Source organism: Conger conger, chromosome 3 (assembly GCF_963514075.1).
Source record: "Conger conger chromosome 3, fConCon1.1, whole genome shotgun sequence".
Lineage (NCBI taxonomy): Eukaryota > Metazoa > Chordata > Actinopteri > Anguilliformes > Congridae > Conger > Conger conger.
In genome coordinates, this window is record NC_083762.1 from 53,207,465 (window position 1) to 53,223,046 (window position 15,582).

At 45.2% G+C, this 15,582-nt stretch overlaps 1 protein-coding gene across 6 annotated transcripts in view; it reads left to right on the top strand.

The window, feature by feature from the left end:
* herc2 (HECT and RLD domain containing E3 ubiquitin protein ligase 2) overlaps positions 1 to 15,582 on the top strand; it is a 118,817-nt gene that overhangs the window by 40,614 nt on the left and 62,621 nt on the right. For all 6 annotated transcript variants that reach the window (XM_061235994.1, XM_061235993.1, XM_061235995.1 and 3 more), the window contains exons 23-38: positions 195 to 350; positions 845 to 1,030; positions 1,706 to 1,876; positions 2,247 to 2,350; positions 2,928 to 3,078; positions 3,655 to 3,869; positions 4,982 to 5,114; positions 6,123 to 6,250; positions 6,968 to 7,163; positions 9,614 to 9,750; positions 11,363 to 11,539; positions 12,071 to 12,207; positions 12,825 to 12,976; positions 13,454 to 13,645; positions 14,107 to 14,294; positions 15,013 to 15,205. In XM_061235994.1, the coding sequence (XP_061091978.1) occupies positions 195 to 350; positions 845 to 1,030; positions 1,706 to 1,876; positions 2,247 to 2,350; positions 2,928 to 3,078; positions 3,655 to 3,869; positions 4,982 to 5,114; positions 6,123 to 6,250; positions 6,968 to 7,163; positions 9,614 to 9,750; positions 11,363 to 11,539; positions 12,071 to 12,207; positions 12,825 to 12,976; positions 13,454 to 13,645; positions 14,107 to 14,294; positions 15,013 to 15,205 (2,616 nt within the window). The remainder of the gene's footprint in view (positions 1 to 194; positions 351 to 844; positions 1,031 to 1,705; positions 1,877 to 2,246; positions 2,351 to 2,927; positions 3,079 to 3,654; positions 3,870 to 4,981; positions 5,115 to 6,122; positions 6,251 to 6,967; positions 7,164 to 9,613; positions 9,751 to 11,362; positions 11,540 to 12,070; positions 12,208 to 12,824; positions 12,977 to 13,453; positions 13,646 to 14,106; positions 14,295 to 15,012; positions 15,206 to 15,582) is intronic.

Sequence of the window (15,582 nt, forward strand, 5' to 3'; positions counted from 1 at the left end):
TCTGGATTCAAAATGGTCCTGCCTCTTTAGCAATATTTTTGTTAAATATAAATATTTTCCTTAGGAAAAAAAGTGAAAAAGTAAAATGAGATTTTAAGTCTGAATTTACTGTAAGTACCAAAATACTTGAGTGATTTATGTTTTCGTTTTTGCAGTGTTGTTGATCCCTTTTTACGAATGTAAAACCCTTGCAGATCCAGACCTGCTGGGCGTGGGCTCTCTGCTGAAGAAGTACATCGCCCTGCTGTGCACCCACATCGGTGACATCCTCCCGGTCGCCACCAGCATCGCCTTCGCGGGCCACCGGCACTTCGCCGAGGTGTCGCGCATCATCGAGGGCGACCTCACAGGTACCAGAGCTTTGCAGAATGATACATAATGGTACAGTACGGCTGGTCGATAGCCATCGCTAAATATATTTATTGTAAGCGCAGTAACCGCCATCTCCGGCATGCGGTATTGGATTTCTTTCAGTCTTTTTAAAATGTAATCATACCTGATGTGGTAGCACACCTCCAATTTTCTGAGCCAAAGGGGGGGAAAAAACATCACTTGTATCTTTTCGATGTTGACATGACAGCAACAGGGCCATGTGCGATAAAGAGCGAAAACCTGAGCTATGTGTTTTTCAAAACGAATTGCTAAGTTAACCAACACTGAACAAGTGATGTTTTTCTCCCCCGGAAGCATTTCACTTAAGTTTGGAGATGTGTTACCGTATCGAGTATGATTAAAGACGGAAAGAAGGAACGAAACCTACCGCTACCTGCCAGAGCAGTTCCTATTGTGCTGAAATGATATATTTGTGGATGTTGAATATGTTTGTGCTCTCTGCGTGCTGCAGGTGTCCTGCTTCCCGAGCTGGTGGTGTCCATCGTGCTGCTCCTTACCATCGACGCGGGCCTCATGCAGGAGACTGGCTCCATCCCCCTGCTGGCCGGACTGCTGGAACACCTGGACCGCTTCAACCACCTGGCGCCCGGGCACGAGAGCGACGACAACGAGGACCTGGCCTGGCCGGGCATCATGGGTACGCCCCGCGTCACGCCGTGCGCCTCGCCGCCCTCGCCCTGCTGCGGTTACAGGTGGCAGCCAATCATGTCTGTAATGTTACAGCACACCTGGGTCAAATACAGAACTGCTTTGGATTCAAATACTTTAAATACTTCTCTGTGCTCTTGATCTTGCCTGGTCCACTTGGACCAAAAGGTGGGGTTCGCACTTCATTGATTCCAATACACCAGACAAGCTTGGTAAAGTGTGGAAAAGTATTTGAATCCAAAACAATTGCATATTTGTCCTTGGTCTGGACTGTTCATCAGGCTAAGACACCAAATGGAAATAATCGTTTTCATGAAGGGATGGATCCAATGTTCATAACAGAAGACAGGGAGGTTTAATTAAGACATGGCTGCATGAAAAAAGCATGCTACAAGAGTATTACTCTTTTAAGCAATTTATCAAGGAACATTTACACTAATCCGTCCTGTGGGATGAGTCAGTGACCGCTGACTTATTCGTTCTTTGAGTTCTCAGACCAAAAATCATGCTTCTTATAGCATATATTTAAACTCGGATGCTAAAAGTTGTATTGTGAAGCAGGGTGAAAGCATGGGACTAATGATGCAACGACAGACAGTTGGCCAAGAAGAAGCAGGGTTCTTGTGGAGGTGAGATTAGTTTAACTCGCTCCCCTCCATGGCAGGTTCCTTCTTCTCCGGCCAGAGCTCCAGGAACAACGAGGAGGTGTCCCTCATCCGCAAGGCCGACCTGGAGAACCACAACAAGGACGGCGGCTTCTGGACCGTCATCGACGGGAAGGTCTACGACATCAAGGACTTCCAGGCGCAGTCGCTGACCGGGAACAGCATTCTGGGTAACTACGCGTTGTGTGATTCTCTGAACCTCCAGACATGCAGGGTGTCCTGTGTATGTAAATGACTTCCTGTTGCCAATTGGGATCACAGAAAAAGCTTTAAAATCTCCATGTTTACCAGACCTGGGTTCAAATAGTATTTGTTATTGATTCTAATACTTTTCTGCATTTGACTAAGCTTGCCTGGTGTATTGGAACAAATGAAATAATCCCAAATGTGTAAACTGTAATCTGCTTTTAACATGATGTTCAGGGAGTGGCATTTATTGTCGTGTTTTAAGGAGTACTGTTATCCTTGGCTTTGTATCCTCTTCCTAAGTGCTCTCATGACTCCCTGGTTTAACTGTTTATCTCTCTCCATATCCATCAGCCCAGTTTGCGGGAGAGGACCCGGTAGTTGCTCTTGAAGCGGCCTTGCAGTTCGAGGACACCAGGGAGTCCATGCAGGCTTTCTGTGTGGGCCAATACATGGAGGTATATACACACATCCTGTCTTTATTTTATTTTATTTATGTACTTTTTAAAATTTTGTCCAAAGAAACAAAATGTTGAGTTTTACCATCTGCAGATGGGTAATATAAATACCCAGAGGTTGATGTGTGTAACACTATGCTTGATAAAATAGAATTCATTACATGTTGATGCATTGGTCCCAGTGGGATAACTGGGATGAACACTCCTCTTTGATTTAAAATGTTTATAGATATCAGCATTCATCGTACTTGACATTTTCTTTCCCTTTTCAAACTCGCTTATCTGTGCTTTGTGGTGTGAGTGCGATAAGTTATCAGAACTTATCAGGAAACAGGGTGTCAGCATCCATTTCTGCTTTTTCCCTTGCCTCAAGCCTCTAAAGTTCATTGCAAAGTCACTACCTGCATTATTTTTGGTGAAGTGCTTGATTGGAATTGTATTGCCAAATTGGAACACCAGTTGTGATGAGCAAAATTAACAAAAAATTAAAAGTAAAGTGTTACCAATCTTTTTTCCCTTTGAGGACGATGAGGAAAGCTCTTGTTGCCATTCCTGTTAACGTGCCACCTCTCCTCAGCCCAACCAGGAGACGGTGACCACGCCGGACCTGAGCAGTTTGTCGTCGCCCCTGATCGACACGGAGAGGAACCTGGGCCTCCTGCTGGGGCTCCATGCCTCCTACCTGGCCATGAGCACGCCGCTGTCCCCCATGGAGATAGAATGCGCCAGTGAGTCCCGGCAGCCATTTCACTTCAGGATTACAGCACCTCTGCAAGCCAGTGATATTACCGATAGCGTTAGCGATGGCTTTCGTTAGCGAGCGTGACTGCCGTTAGCGCGCATGCCTTCTGTTAGCCTGTTGTTCCCCAGACATGCCTGTCTTTAGCCATATGCAAAAGGTTTCTAAAAATCATGCATGGTGATTCGGATATTTTATGAAATTACACGTATAGAACACATAGCCCGTAGTAAATGTGTCTTATGGAACTGTATGAAAGTGGTCAGATTTTAGATGGGAACATCAAAATGCTGCATAACTTTGCTTTGGGGAACCCTCTGTGCACTTCTTTTCACTTAAATTCAAATAATCAATCGATTGGAAGAGTGTAATTGTCTTAACTATGTGTATTTTTCATTTGTGTTCAGTATCTTTGCTGATATCTGTTATTCCAGGAATGTTCTCTGTATATTGAGCTGCCCTGGCCTCAAGGTCTCCCTTGTAGAACAGAATCTGTATTTCAACAGACCTGCCCAGTTCAATAAAAATAAAAATATGTGTCTTTTTTTTTTTTTTTTTTTCTCAGAGTGGCTCCAGTCATCCATCTTCTCCGGGGGCCTGCAGACCAGCCAGATCCATTACAACTACAACGAAGAGAAGGACGAGGACCACTGCAGCCTGCCCGGCTCGACCACGCCCGACAAGGCCAAGCTCAACTCCCGCAGGCTCACCCTCAGCGACCACTCGCAGCCTTTCCTCCAGGCTATCGCCGACAACAACATCCAGGACCACACTGTGAAGGTAACCTGCCCAATGAGCTCAGAGCAAGGGCTGGTCATGTGACATGGGACACAGTAACCTGCCCAATGAGCACAGAGCAAGGGCTGGTCATGTGACGTGGGGCTGTAACCTGCCCAATGAGCACAGAGCAAGGGCTGGTCATGTGACGTGGGGCTGTAACCTGCCCAATGAGCACAGAGTAAGGGCTGGTCATGTGACGTGGGACACAGTAACCTGCCCAATGAGCACAGAACAAGGGCTGGTCATATGACATGGGACACAGTAACCTGACCAATGAGCACAGAGCAAGGGCTGGTCATATGACATGGGACACCGTAACCTGACCAATGAGCACAGAGCAAGGGCTGGTCATGTGACATGGGACACAGTAACCTGCCCAATGAACACGGCAAGGGCTAGTCATGTGATGTGGGCCTATAACCTGCCCAATGAGCTCAGAGTAAGGGCTGGTAATGTTACATGGGACACAGTAACCTGCCCAATGAGCACAGAGCAAGGGCTGGTCATATGACATGGGACACCGTAACCTGCCCAATGAGCACAGAGCAAGGGCTGGTCATATGACATGGGACACAGTAACCTGCCCAATGAACACACGGCATGTGCTAGTCACGTGATGTGGGCCCGTAACCTGCCCAATGAGCACAGAGCAAGTAAAAAAAACTATATACATTTTATTTAAAGTTTATTCAATTACTTAAAATAATTCCATTTCGTTCATTCGAACCAGGGGAAAAAGAGCCTGGTAGTGCTTTAAACAAGTAGTTTTTACAGAAGTGTTGACTTGCCCAAGTTTTTATCAGTCTACATTAACAATCTGTTCATACGTATTCCAATTATTTGGAGACATACAATTTACTTCTTTTAAAATAGGCATTACCCATTATGAAACATAACGAAAAAGGTAAAAAGGCCTATTAATTTTGCTATTCAGGGTGCTTTTTAACATATGCTAAATGTTTCCTGTCCACTAATTTTTGGATTTTTGGCTAATCCTAATAAAGGTATGAGACCGGTTGTAAACCTCACAAAATAGTGGGAATATGCAAATATAAACATTGTGGAAAACTTGTGAGGAAAACATGATGTTCCCTCCTCTCTGATGTTCCCAGGACTTCCTTTGCCAAATCGAGCGTTGCTGCAAGCAGTACCACCTGATCACGCCCATCGTGTTCCCGCCAGAGCACCCCGTGGAGGAAGTGGGCCGGCTGCTGCTCTGCTGCCTGCTCAAACACCAAGACCTCGGTAACCACAGGGGATTCTGGGACAGCCTTAGTCCTCCCACCCAAACTACAGTAAAAAAGTATCTTTGAGTTTATCATGTAAATGTATTGCTGTGTAAAAACCCAATACCCAACCCAAGCGTTATATCAATTTACATGAGTTGTGTATGCAAACATTATTTTCTAATCCGTTGTATAGTGTAGCACGCTAATGCTACAAATCTTCAAGTACTGAAGCCACCTGAAGAGATCCAGGCTTTACTTGCACATTGGTGCTGTCAGAGTCTTCAGAATCTCCGGAGCCTAGCCTAGTAGCCAAGCAAATGGCGTTGCTAGCTAGCTGGTTAGAAATGGTGCAAAGTGGAAAAAGTGCAATATAATAAAAAATGTCAATGTAGATTATTGACCGCTTTTTCAGGCCAACTGGTTTACGTAGTTTCTTTATCACTGGCACCCTCTACAGTTCAGGATATGCAATTTTCCCTAAATAGAAATACAAATGAGAAATTCTCATCTACTGATCAAAAAAAATTTGGGGCCAAAAAACGTGGGTTTGTCTTAAGTGCAGGTGTATTATCCACCAGGTTTATGGTAGTTGCAGTTTCCTCCATCATAAAAGCCACATTATGAAAATGCAGGTTGTTTTAATTAAAGCGGCATCTAAGATTGTATTATTTTCCCTGCTGCCGTACTGCATGGATATTAGAACAGAGCTATGGTGGAGCTGGTTGTTGTTCATTGTCTCCCTGTATGACTTTGTTCAAGGTTTTCGAGCAGGAGTCACCAACCCTGTTCCTGGAGATCTACTGTCCTGTTAGTTTTTACTCCAACCTCAGCAAAGCACACCTCATTCAACAGCTAAAAATCTCTTTGAGCTGCTAATTAGTAGAATCAGGTGTGCTAAATTTGAGTTGCAATGAACCGGACGGTATATCTCCAAGAACAGGGTTGGTGACCACTGTTTTACCGTGTTAATGCGCGAATGCTGCGTCCGTGTGTGTGACTGCTATGTTGGCTCCTCCCCCTGCAGGTCATGTCGCTCTGTCACTCATCAAGCAATGTGCCTTGGGTGTGGACCAAGGGAAACTGAGATCTCTCCCCAAATCCGTGATTGACGTCTGTCGGATGGTGTACCAAGCAAAGTGCTCTTTGATTAAGGTAGAATTCTTATTTCTTTGCCCAATTCTCATTAGAATGAGACTGTTCTCCTTTTGAACCCCCCTTAAGAGAGAGGAACATAAGAAACCTAAAATGGCTGATTTCAGTGTACAGAGTTGGAGGTCGGTTCCATTTCAATTCAGTTACTTCAGGAAATTACATTGTCGTCATTGCGTTACTGTCACCTTCCTGCTGTAAACTTTGACCAGTCTGGCCATTCTTATTGGATGTTTTTTGTTTTTCGCAACATTTTCTACAAATTCTAGAGACTGTTGTGTGTGTAGTTTCTGAGATACTCAAACCACCCTGTATGGCACTAGCAATCATTCCATGGTCAAAGTCACTTAATTCATGTTTTTTCCTCATTCTGATGGTTGATGTGAACATTACCTGATGCTTCTGACCTGTATCTACATGATTGTAGATTGGCTGATGTTATTTATTGCATGAATATTGCATGAATAAGTAGGTGTACAGGTGTTCCTAATAAAGTCCTCTGTGAGTCTATATATTATTAAGAAGGAGCTAGCTGTCTAAACCATGGTGTATCGTGCAAAATTAAGCAAGATTATTGCACAAGGTATGAATATTTTTTTAAATATTAAATATTATTAAATATTACTTTGTACCCTGGGCGTCATCAACCCTTGACCTGAGGGAATCATCCTGTTTTCACTTGGGTACTTCCTGTGACACTGCACCGATTCCTGTCCCTAGACTCACCAGGAGCAGGGCCGGTCCTACAAGGAGGTGTGTGCCCCGGTGATCGAGCGCTTGCGCTTCCTGTTCAACGAGCTGCGCCCGGCGGTCAGCAACGACCTGTCCATAGTCTCCAAGCTGAAGCTGCTGAGCTCGCAGCCGCGCTGGAAGAGGATCACGCAGAAGCTCATCCGCGACAGCCGGAAGAAGAGAGGTGGGCCAAGTCTCTATGTTCAACATTTATCTGATTTAATTCAGTGGTTAGCTTATCCCCTTTCAGTCTCCTTTCACTCAAGAAAAACTTCCGTAAAATCCCAAGAGTGCCATATTGCGCTCTCGGCCTTTTCAACTAATCAAAATGACTGCCATATTATTGTTTGTATTGTCTGAACATGCCGTATAAGCCTGCCTGCTTCGTAGTCTCTTGTTAGCAACAGCTTGCCCACCACAATGTCACAGTGGAGAACCATGTCACTGTGTGCTGAAATGGATTGCATATTTGAAAAACGGAAGGAATTATACTTTATACACACACACACACACACACACACTCACACTCCCACAAAGCTGATCTGGAAGTTTTTCATCATGAAAAACTGTTCGAGAATATGCTGAGCATGTGAACATGTGGCTCACAGGTGTTTCTTCTTGCCCAGATGTGGCCTGTTAGATTGATTGGTAAACAATAAATAGTTCAGAATCTCTACTCTTGGTATTAGCCTTGGGTTTTGCTTGTGAAGACTGCATTTGTGTGAGATGATAAACGATAAACCAACATGACCAGAGAGCTGTCTTTGGGAGAAAAGCAAGCAATTTTTAAGCTTAGAAAAGAGGGGAAATCAGGGCCATTGCACAAGCATTGGGGATAGCTTGAACAACAACTTGTTGTCCTAAAAAAGAAAGAAACCGCTGGCATACTTAGAAACAGACATCAAACATGTCGACCAAGGAAACCAACAGTTGATGACAAACCTGTGAAGAAGAGCTGTGAAGAAACTTCAGTCAGTGACATCACAAACCTTCATCCCTGCCCTGTGGAGATTGTATCTCAATCAACTATTCAAAGAAGACTTCAAGAGCAGCAATATAGAGGCTATACCACAAGATGCAAACCACTCATCAGTAGTAAGATTACAATTTGCAAAGAAGTACAGAGATGAGCCACAGGAGTTCTGGAACAAGGTTTTATGGACTGGTGAGACCAAGATTAGTCTCTACCATAATGATGCCAAAGGCCAAAGTGTGGAGAATAAAGGAATCTGCTCATGATCTAAAACATACAAGCTCATCTGTGAAGTACGGTGGAGGAAGTGTCATGGCTTGGGCTTGCATGGCTGCTTCTGGTGTGGCTCACTGATCTTTATTAATGATGTAACTCATGATGGTAGCAGCAGGATGAATTCAGAAGTCTACAAAAACATTATTTCTGCCAAATGCATCCAAACTAATTGGGAGGAACTTTATCATGCTGCAAGACAATGACCCAAAACTCACTGCCAACACAACATTAGGGAGAAAGGTTATAGACTGGCCAAGTAAATCACCAGACCTTAACCCTTTTGAGTATCATTTCACCTCCTCAAGAGGAGATTGAAGGGAAAAACCTGGAAAAGCATCACAAAAGAAGAATGCAACAGTTTGGTGGTCCCAGGCTTGATGCAGTTACTGCAAGCAATGACGCTACCAAATATTAAGTGTTATTTACTTTCATTTACTTAAATACTCTCTGTTCCAATACTTTTGCTCACCTAAAAATTGGCTGTTCTGATACCACAGATGCTATGTTCTAAGTAGTTTAACACATCTAGGTGTAAATACCTGGAAATAAAAGCTGAAATCCTGAACTCTTGTCTCGTGTTCATTTTTTATCTCAACCCCAAATGTATTCCGTGTATTGCAAAAACAAAGGAATTGGCCTTGCTGTTCTCATACTTTTCGAGGAGACTGTATAGTTAATAGTCGCCTGAACACTTTTCCGGAATGCCAGTCCCAACATGATTTACATAATCATTTAATCACACAGTGTTGTGGCGGCATGCCATCTTTCATATACAGGACACACACACACTCACACACACACACGCACTCTCACTATAAATAGACTAGTCACATTTTTCTCCAGTTCACGAACGGAACACTTGCATTTCTGGAAAAAAGCCAAGTGCAGAGTTACAGTAGTACATCCCTGGAATACCAAGATCAAGAGAGCTGTTAAAGAGCATTCCTTTTTTTCCTTTTTTTAAACAGCCATTATGAAGATTGGATTTTAGTCCTGGGACCACGTGAAGCAGGAAATGAAGCGCAATACTTTAGGGGGGGGGACTGTCTATTTGTGTATGAATATTTTGTATTCAAAATTGTTATTTTTGCTTTTTACTTTGTTTTGTACTTGGCTCACAGATAAAATGTATAGCTGGATTACCGATACATTGCCAACCTTGTATTTTTGAGAAACATTTAGAGCATTCAAAGTATCATTTTAAAATGCTGCTGCTTGTTCCTTGTGTGCCGTAGATTCCAGTTGCCTCTTCAGAGGCAAGCCGCTTGTTGGCCTGAACCTCAGGAGCACTTTGACATTTGTGCGTTGTTTGTGTGTTGGGTAACACGAGGAGATGCGAAGTACCGTCCACGGATGGATTTCACGGCGTTATTTGTGCGTTTTAGTGCCCAAGAAGTCCGAGTCGGCTGACGTGGAGGAGTCGAAGCTGGAGAACGACGAGGCTGATGGAGAGGACCAGTGTGCTGTGCCGATCAGCCCTGCGCCGGCCGACAAGAAGCCAGCTCCTGCAAAGTCCCCCAAGGTGAACCTCCTGTCCCCCTCTCCCTTGATCCCCCTCTCTCTCTCCTACTTTTTTCTGTCTTTCCTGCTCTTTTGATCATTGTTCTACTTCCTCCCTCTCTGTCATTCCCATCTTTTTCTCTGTATCTCACTTGTTCTCCCTTCCTCCCTCCCTCTCTGTTACAATCTGTCTATCTTCCTCATCTCTCATCTCCTTTATTCATATTTCTCTACATCTCTCTCCTTTATTCTGTCTCATACCCTCTCTCTCTCCTTTATTCTGTCTCATACCCTCTCTCTCTCCTTTATTCTGTCTCATACCCTCTCTCTCTCCTTTATTCTGTCTCATACCCTCTCTCCTTTATTTTGTCTCATACCCTCTCTCTCTCTCTCCTTTATTCTGTCTCATACCCTCTGTCTCTTGCTCTGTCTCTGTACCTCTTTCTCCCTCCCCTTTAGAAGCAAATCCTTCTTCCTGTTATACTAGTATCTCTCTCTCCTTCTCCCTCTCCTCTAGATCCAAACACTGTGTCACACTCTCTCCCTCTCTCTCTTTCCCTCCCATAGATCAGACCCTTCATCACACTGTCATAGTCTCTCTCTGTCTCTCTCTCTTCCTCCCTTCCTCCCTCTGATAGATTCAGACCCTTAATCACACTGCTATAGTCTCTCTCTGTCTCTTTCTTTCTCTCTCTCTTTCTTTCTCCCTTCCTCCCTCTCATAGATTCAGACCCTTCATCTCACCCCTGGAGAGTCTCCCTCTCTCTGTTCATTTGATCACAGCTGGGATCAGCAGCCCCTGCACCGCCTCCCTATTACTATTTATAAAGGCATCAAAATGTTTTTACCTCCCCGACTGACAGATCCTCATTAAATCCCTGCCAGCTTGGGACATGGTGACATGTATCTACCCTCTCTCACACAGACTGGCCTGCTGTCTCTTGCCCACTTTCACATGTCTGCCATGGTCGTGCTATGGCTTTGTGGCAAATGTACCTATGCACTTGTAAGTCGCTTTGGATTAAAAGCGTCTGCCAAATGACTAAAATGGAAAATGTAAATGAAAAATGTACACACTGACAAAACAATAGGCTCATATACTAATAATGAGGTCTTCGTATCTGAAGTATGCCCTGTAAGCTAAAGGTAAAGTCTGCACGGATACCACACATTTCTGCAGCCTGTAACCTAGCCTGTAGCCAGTAACCTAATTCAGGCCAAGGGTGGTGGTTCAAGTCCCGGCATAGCCGCAATAAGACCCACCAGCAGTTGGGCCCTTGCGCAATCCCGCATTGTTCCAGGGGGATGCTGCTTCGTCTAATCCACTGGAAGTCGCTTTGGGTAAAAACGTGAGCTGAAGAAATGTGAAGAAGGGGGATCGGTGTAAATTGTCTCAAGGTAAACTCTCCATGGGTACCACAGAGTTTTTATAGTCTTTTGAGAGTTTTTAATTCATGGAGCGGCTTGCCCGGTCCGAGACAGAGAGGCAGATACCCTCGAAACGACACGACGACGCTGTTCAGTTTGTCCACAAATGGTGACTCAAACCGGCTATTTTTGCTTGTTCTTATCGTCATATACCTTTATTTTCCCATGTTCTTATATTGGGAGTGTCTGTGTGTCTGTCTGAGCAGCAGGACAAGTGGCAGCCCCTGTTGTCCACGGTGACCAGCGTGCACAAGTACAAATGGCTGAAGCACAGCGTCCAAGGCTCCTTCCCCCAGTCCAGTCTCATGGCCACCATCGTCGAGTTCGCCCTGAAGGAGGAACCTCTGGATGTGGAGAAGATGAGGAAGTGCCTCCTGAAACAGGTGATGGGTAGAGGAGAGGGGAGAGGAGACGGGGATATTAAAATGGAGATAGGAGAGTCAAGGCAGACCCTTTAGCCTGATTTATACTTTGTCGCCAGACCTTTGTGACAATTGTTACTCAACGTTTTGCATTTATGTTTCACACATAGAAAACGGAGGAGCTCCACCAGGAAGTAGTATCCAATCATTGTCAGAATCACTATTGGTTTTTGAATGTTTGGTGCAACCAATGTACCCCATGATTGGTGGAGCTCCTCCATAAGTTTCTACCACTAAGATATAGACACATCTTAGCCCTGTTTTATTGAGGTCTGGAAAAGACAAAGGGAGTTTGAGGTGGACCACATTGATAGATTCCTTAATTTGGTAATTCACTAATGAATTCATCCATCCATCCTTCCATTCCTTAGAGAAATCTGTTACAGTAGCTTACGACGGGTCAAAAAGGAAATACTGACAGGGATTGCAGTTTGGGGTTAATGCAGTCGATGTTAACAACTTGTAGGTCTGACCCTGTCGATCTTCCCACAGCTGGAGAGGGCTGAGGTGAGGCTGGAGGGCATCGACACCATGCTGAAGCTGGCGTCCAAGAGCTTCCTGCTGCCGTCGGTGCAGTATGCCATGCTGTGCGGCTGGCAGCGGCTCATCCCTGAAGGGACCAATATCGGGTACGTTTCCAGGACAATGCTGCCCTTCCGGTACATTCAGTCCCAAGAGGTCTGGGGCCCCTTTGAATCCAAAAAGGACTTTTGTTTCAGCCTTTTCTTTGACCAATAGAGATGATTGAAAGTGGGAATCCAAGTGCTGCTGTAGTTTTGTCCTTGTAGTTGGTTCAACAGAATGTATGATTGCATTGTCTCCCGACCTGGGTCAAATACGTAATTGTTTTGGCTTCTAATACTTTTCTATGCTTTACTGAGCTTGTCTGGTGTATTGGAATCTGTGACATACTCTCAAAGGTGCAACACCCAGCTTCTGGTCCTCTTGGTTGGCTCAATTCCACCAGCAACATCAATCGAGCACAGAAATAAATCTAGCTGGCATTGTTATATCTAAGTCACATCCATTTCTATTCAAAATGGAATGTTCATTTAAAATTGTAAATAGTAACTGTTTAAATAGTAACTGTTTTCTGCCAACGTAGTTCCGCGTAAATGGTTTTAGCTGTCTTGAACGCACCTCTGGTCTCCATGTTTTCTGTAGTTGGTACCCCACTGGAATTTTACCTCTCATTCCTTCAATGAATGGATTACAAAATTAAGCCCAGACGTTTATTTACCGACAGGGAGCCCCTCTCGGACTGCCTGAAGGACGTGGATCTCATCCCCCCCTTCAATCGCATGCTGCTGGAGGTGACCTTCGGGAAGCTGTACGCCTGGGCCATCCAGAACGTCCGCACCATCCTGCTGGACGCCAGCGCCAAGTTTAAAGACTTGGGTCAGTACCAATCCCAGGCCCCCTTATACAGAACCTCTATAGCAGTATGAGTGATGATATGGTATGGTATTGTATGTGTGTATTAGCCATGATACAGGATCTGTGTATTAGGGTGATACAACAGCGGTTGTCTATCGGGGTAAATTAATATTTGATAATGTGGTATGATTCATGGCACACAACTTATATATTACAGTGATTGTAGAGTATGTGTGAATTAGTGATGATTGTACAGTGTTCGTGTATACGGGCGATGGTACTGTAGCTCTGTATTAGGATGCTATAGAACAGTGGTCTTGTTCCAACCAATTAATTCTGTCGTAATTGATTCCAATTACTCATTCAGCCATATGCATTGAACTGCATTAAAGCACAGAATATAGTTGATATTTAGACAGCACAAATAAGTGTAACATTGTGCCCGTGTACACGTGTGTAACGTTGCGTGCGTGTGTAACAGTGTGTGCTCCCTTGCAGGTGTGCAGCCCGTTCCTCTACAGACCATCACCAATGAGAACCCGGCGGGGCCCAGTCTGGGCACTATGCCCCAGGCCCGCTTCCTCCTGGTCATGCTCAACATGCTGTCCCTGAAGCACGGAGCCAACGGCCTGAGCCTGCTGCTCAACTCCGGCATGCTGGCCCTCACCCAGAGCATCCTGCGGCTCATCGGTATGACACACACATACGCACACACATATATACACATACACACACACGCACACGCACACACATATACGCATATGCGCACACACACACACACACACACACACACACACACACACACACACACACATATACACATACGCTCATACACTCGCACACGCACACACGCACACACACACATATACACATACGCTCATACACACACACACACACACACACACACACACACATTTCCTGTCTTTTGAGGCTTTCAGCAACATTTTACTTAAAACATGTTTTTTTTGTGATTGATCAAATTAAATGATCAAATTAATCTAATTAAATTTTATCTATCAAATTCTTAACAGCAAATAATCAGCCATTGATTATTCATTAGCATCCCTAGTTAGTCGATTTCCATTTAATTCCTGAAATGAATGAATGCTGAATGGAGTGCATTGACCCCTGACCCCGGTGTGTCGCTGCAGGCCCCAGTACGGACAGCGCGGAGGAGGACCTGGGGTCCTGTGTCCACGGGGGCTCTGCCACGGTGCTGGAGGAGTCCAGGAAGGAGGCGGCCCCCACCCCCATGCCCGCATCGGGCCCCGAGCTGGCCGCCATGATGAAGATCGGCACCCGTGTGATGAGGGGCCTGGACTGGAAGTGGGGAGACCAGGTGTGTGCGTGGGGTGACAAGGTGTATGTGGGTGTGCGTGTGTGTTTGTGGGGTGACTAGCTCTGTTTGTGTGTGGGGTGACCAGGTGTGTGTGTGTGTGTGTGTGTGTGTGTGTGGTGTGACCAGGTGTGTGTGTGTGTGTGTGTGTGTGTGTGTGTGTGTGTGTGTGTATGTGTGTGTGTATGTGTGTGTGTATGTGTGTGTGTATGTGTATGTGTGTGTGTGTGTGTGTGTGTGTGTGTGTGTGTGTGTGTGTGTGTGTATGTGTGTGTGTGTGTGGTTACCAGGTCTGTGTCTGTGTCTGTGTCTGTGTCTGTGTCTGTGTCTGTGTCTGTGTCTGTGTCTGTGTCTGTGTCTGTGTCTGTGTCTGTGTCTGTGTCTGTGTGTGGGATGACCAGGTGTGTGTGTGTGTACTGTTTGCGTATCTGTGACCATTTAGGGAGGCAATTGTGACATTGTGATTAGTGACTGGGCATGTGCGTGTTTGGTGTCTCATGAAAGTAATAGTTCACAGTGCGTAGCTCAGTCTGAATGTTGTTGTACCCACACACATGGTGCAGTCTGTAGGTATTTGGACTGATACATTTTTAGTTGTTTTGGAGCTGTACTTTTGGAGCTGTACTTATTAAGATGGTAACAGTATTAAAAACGTATCTTGCTGTGTAAATGGAAGTGTAGCAGAGTGTGGTGGTAGCAGCAGCCTCTCTGCTCCCTGCAGGACGGCCCTCCCCCGGGCCTGGGCCGGGTGATAGGGGAGCTGGGGGAGGACGGCTGGATCAGGGTGCAGTGGGACACCAGCAGCACTAACTCCTACAGGATGGGTAAGGAGGGAAAGTACGACCTGAAGCTGGCCGAGCCCCCGCCGCCCACGCAGCCCACGGCAGAGGACTCGGACACGGAGGACGACACCGGTGAGCACGGGGGCCGGCAGGACTGGGCCTGGCTCTGCTGGGAGTGAGGGACCTGAAGCTGATCTTAAACTGTTACAAACTGTACTAATCCCCACCCCCCCACCCCCCGCTTCGAAGAACAATTTAACTTAATTACAACCTACGCAAACATTGTACTGTACCATACATGTTGGACTTGCGCATACTTTACACAAGATATAGTGGAAAAAGAATGTGCGATACTTCTTGAAAAATATATGTAAACAAAATGATAACGGAAGTAACAATAACAATAATTCCAATCACGGTTAGAAAAGTAAGTGAATTGTGCCCCCCCCCTATTGCTGTGATAACACCCAACAGTCATGAATTTTAAATCACAGCAAAGTCAGACTGAA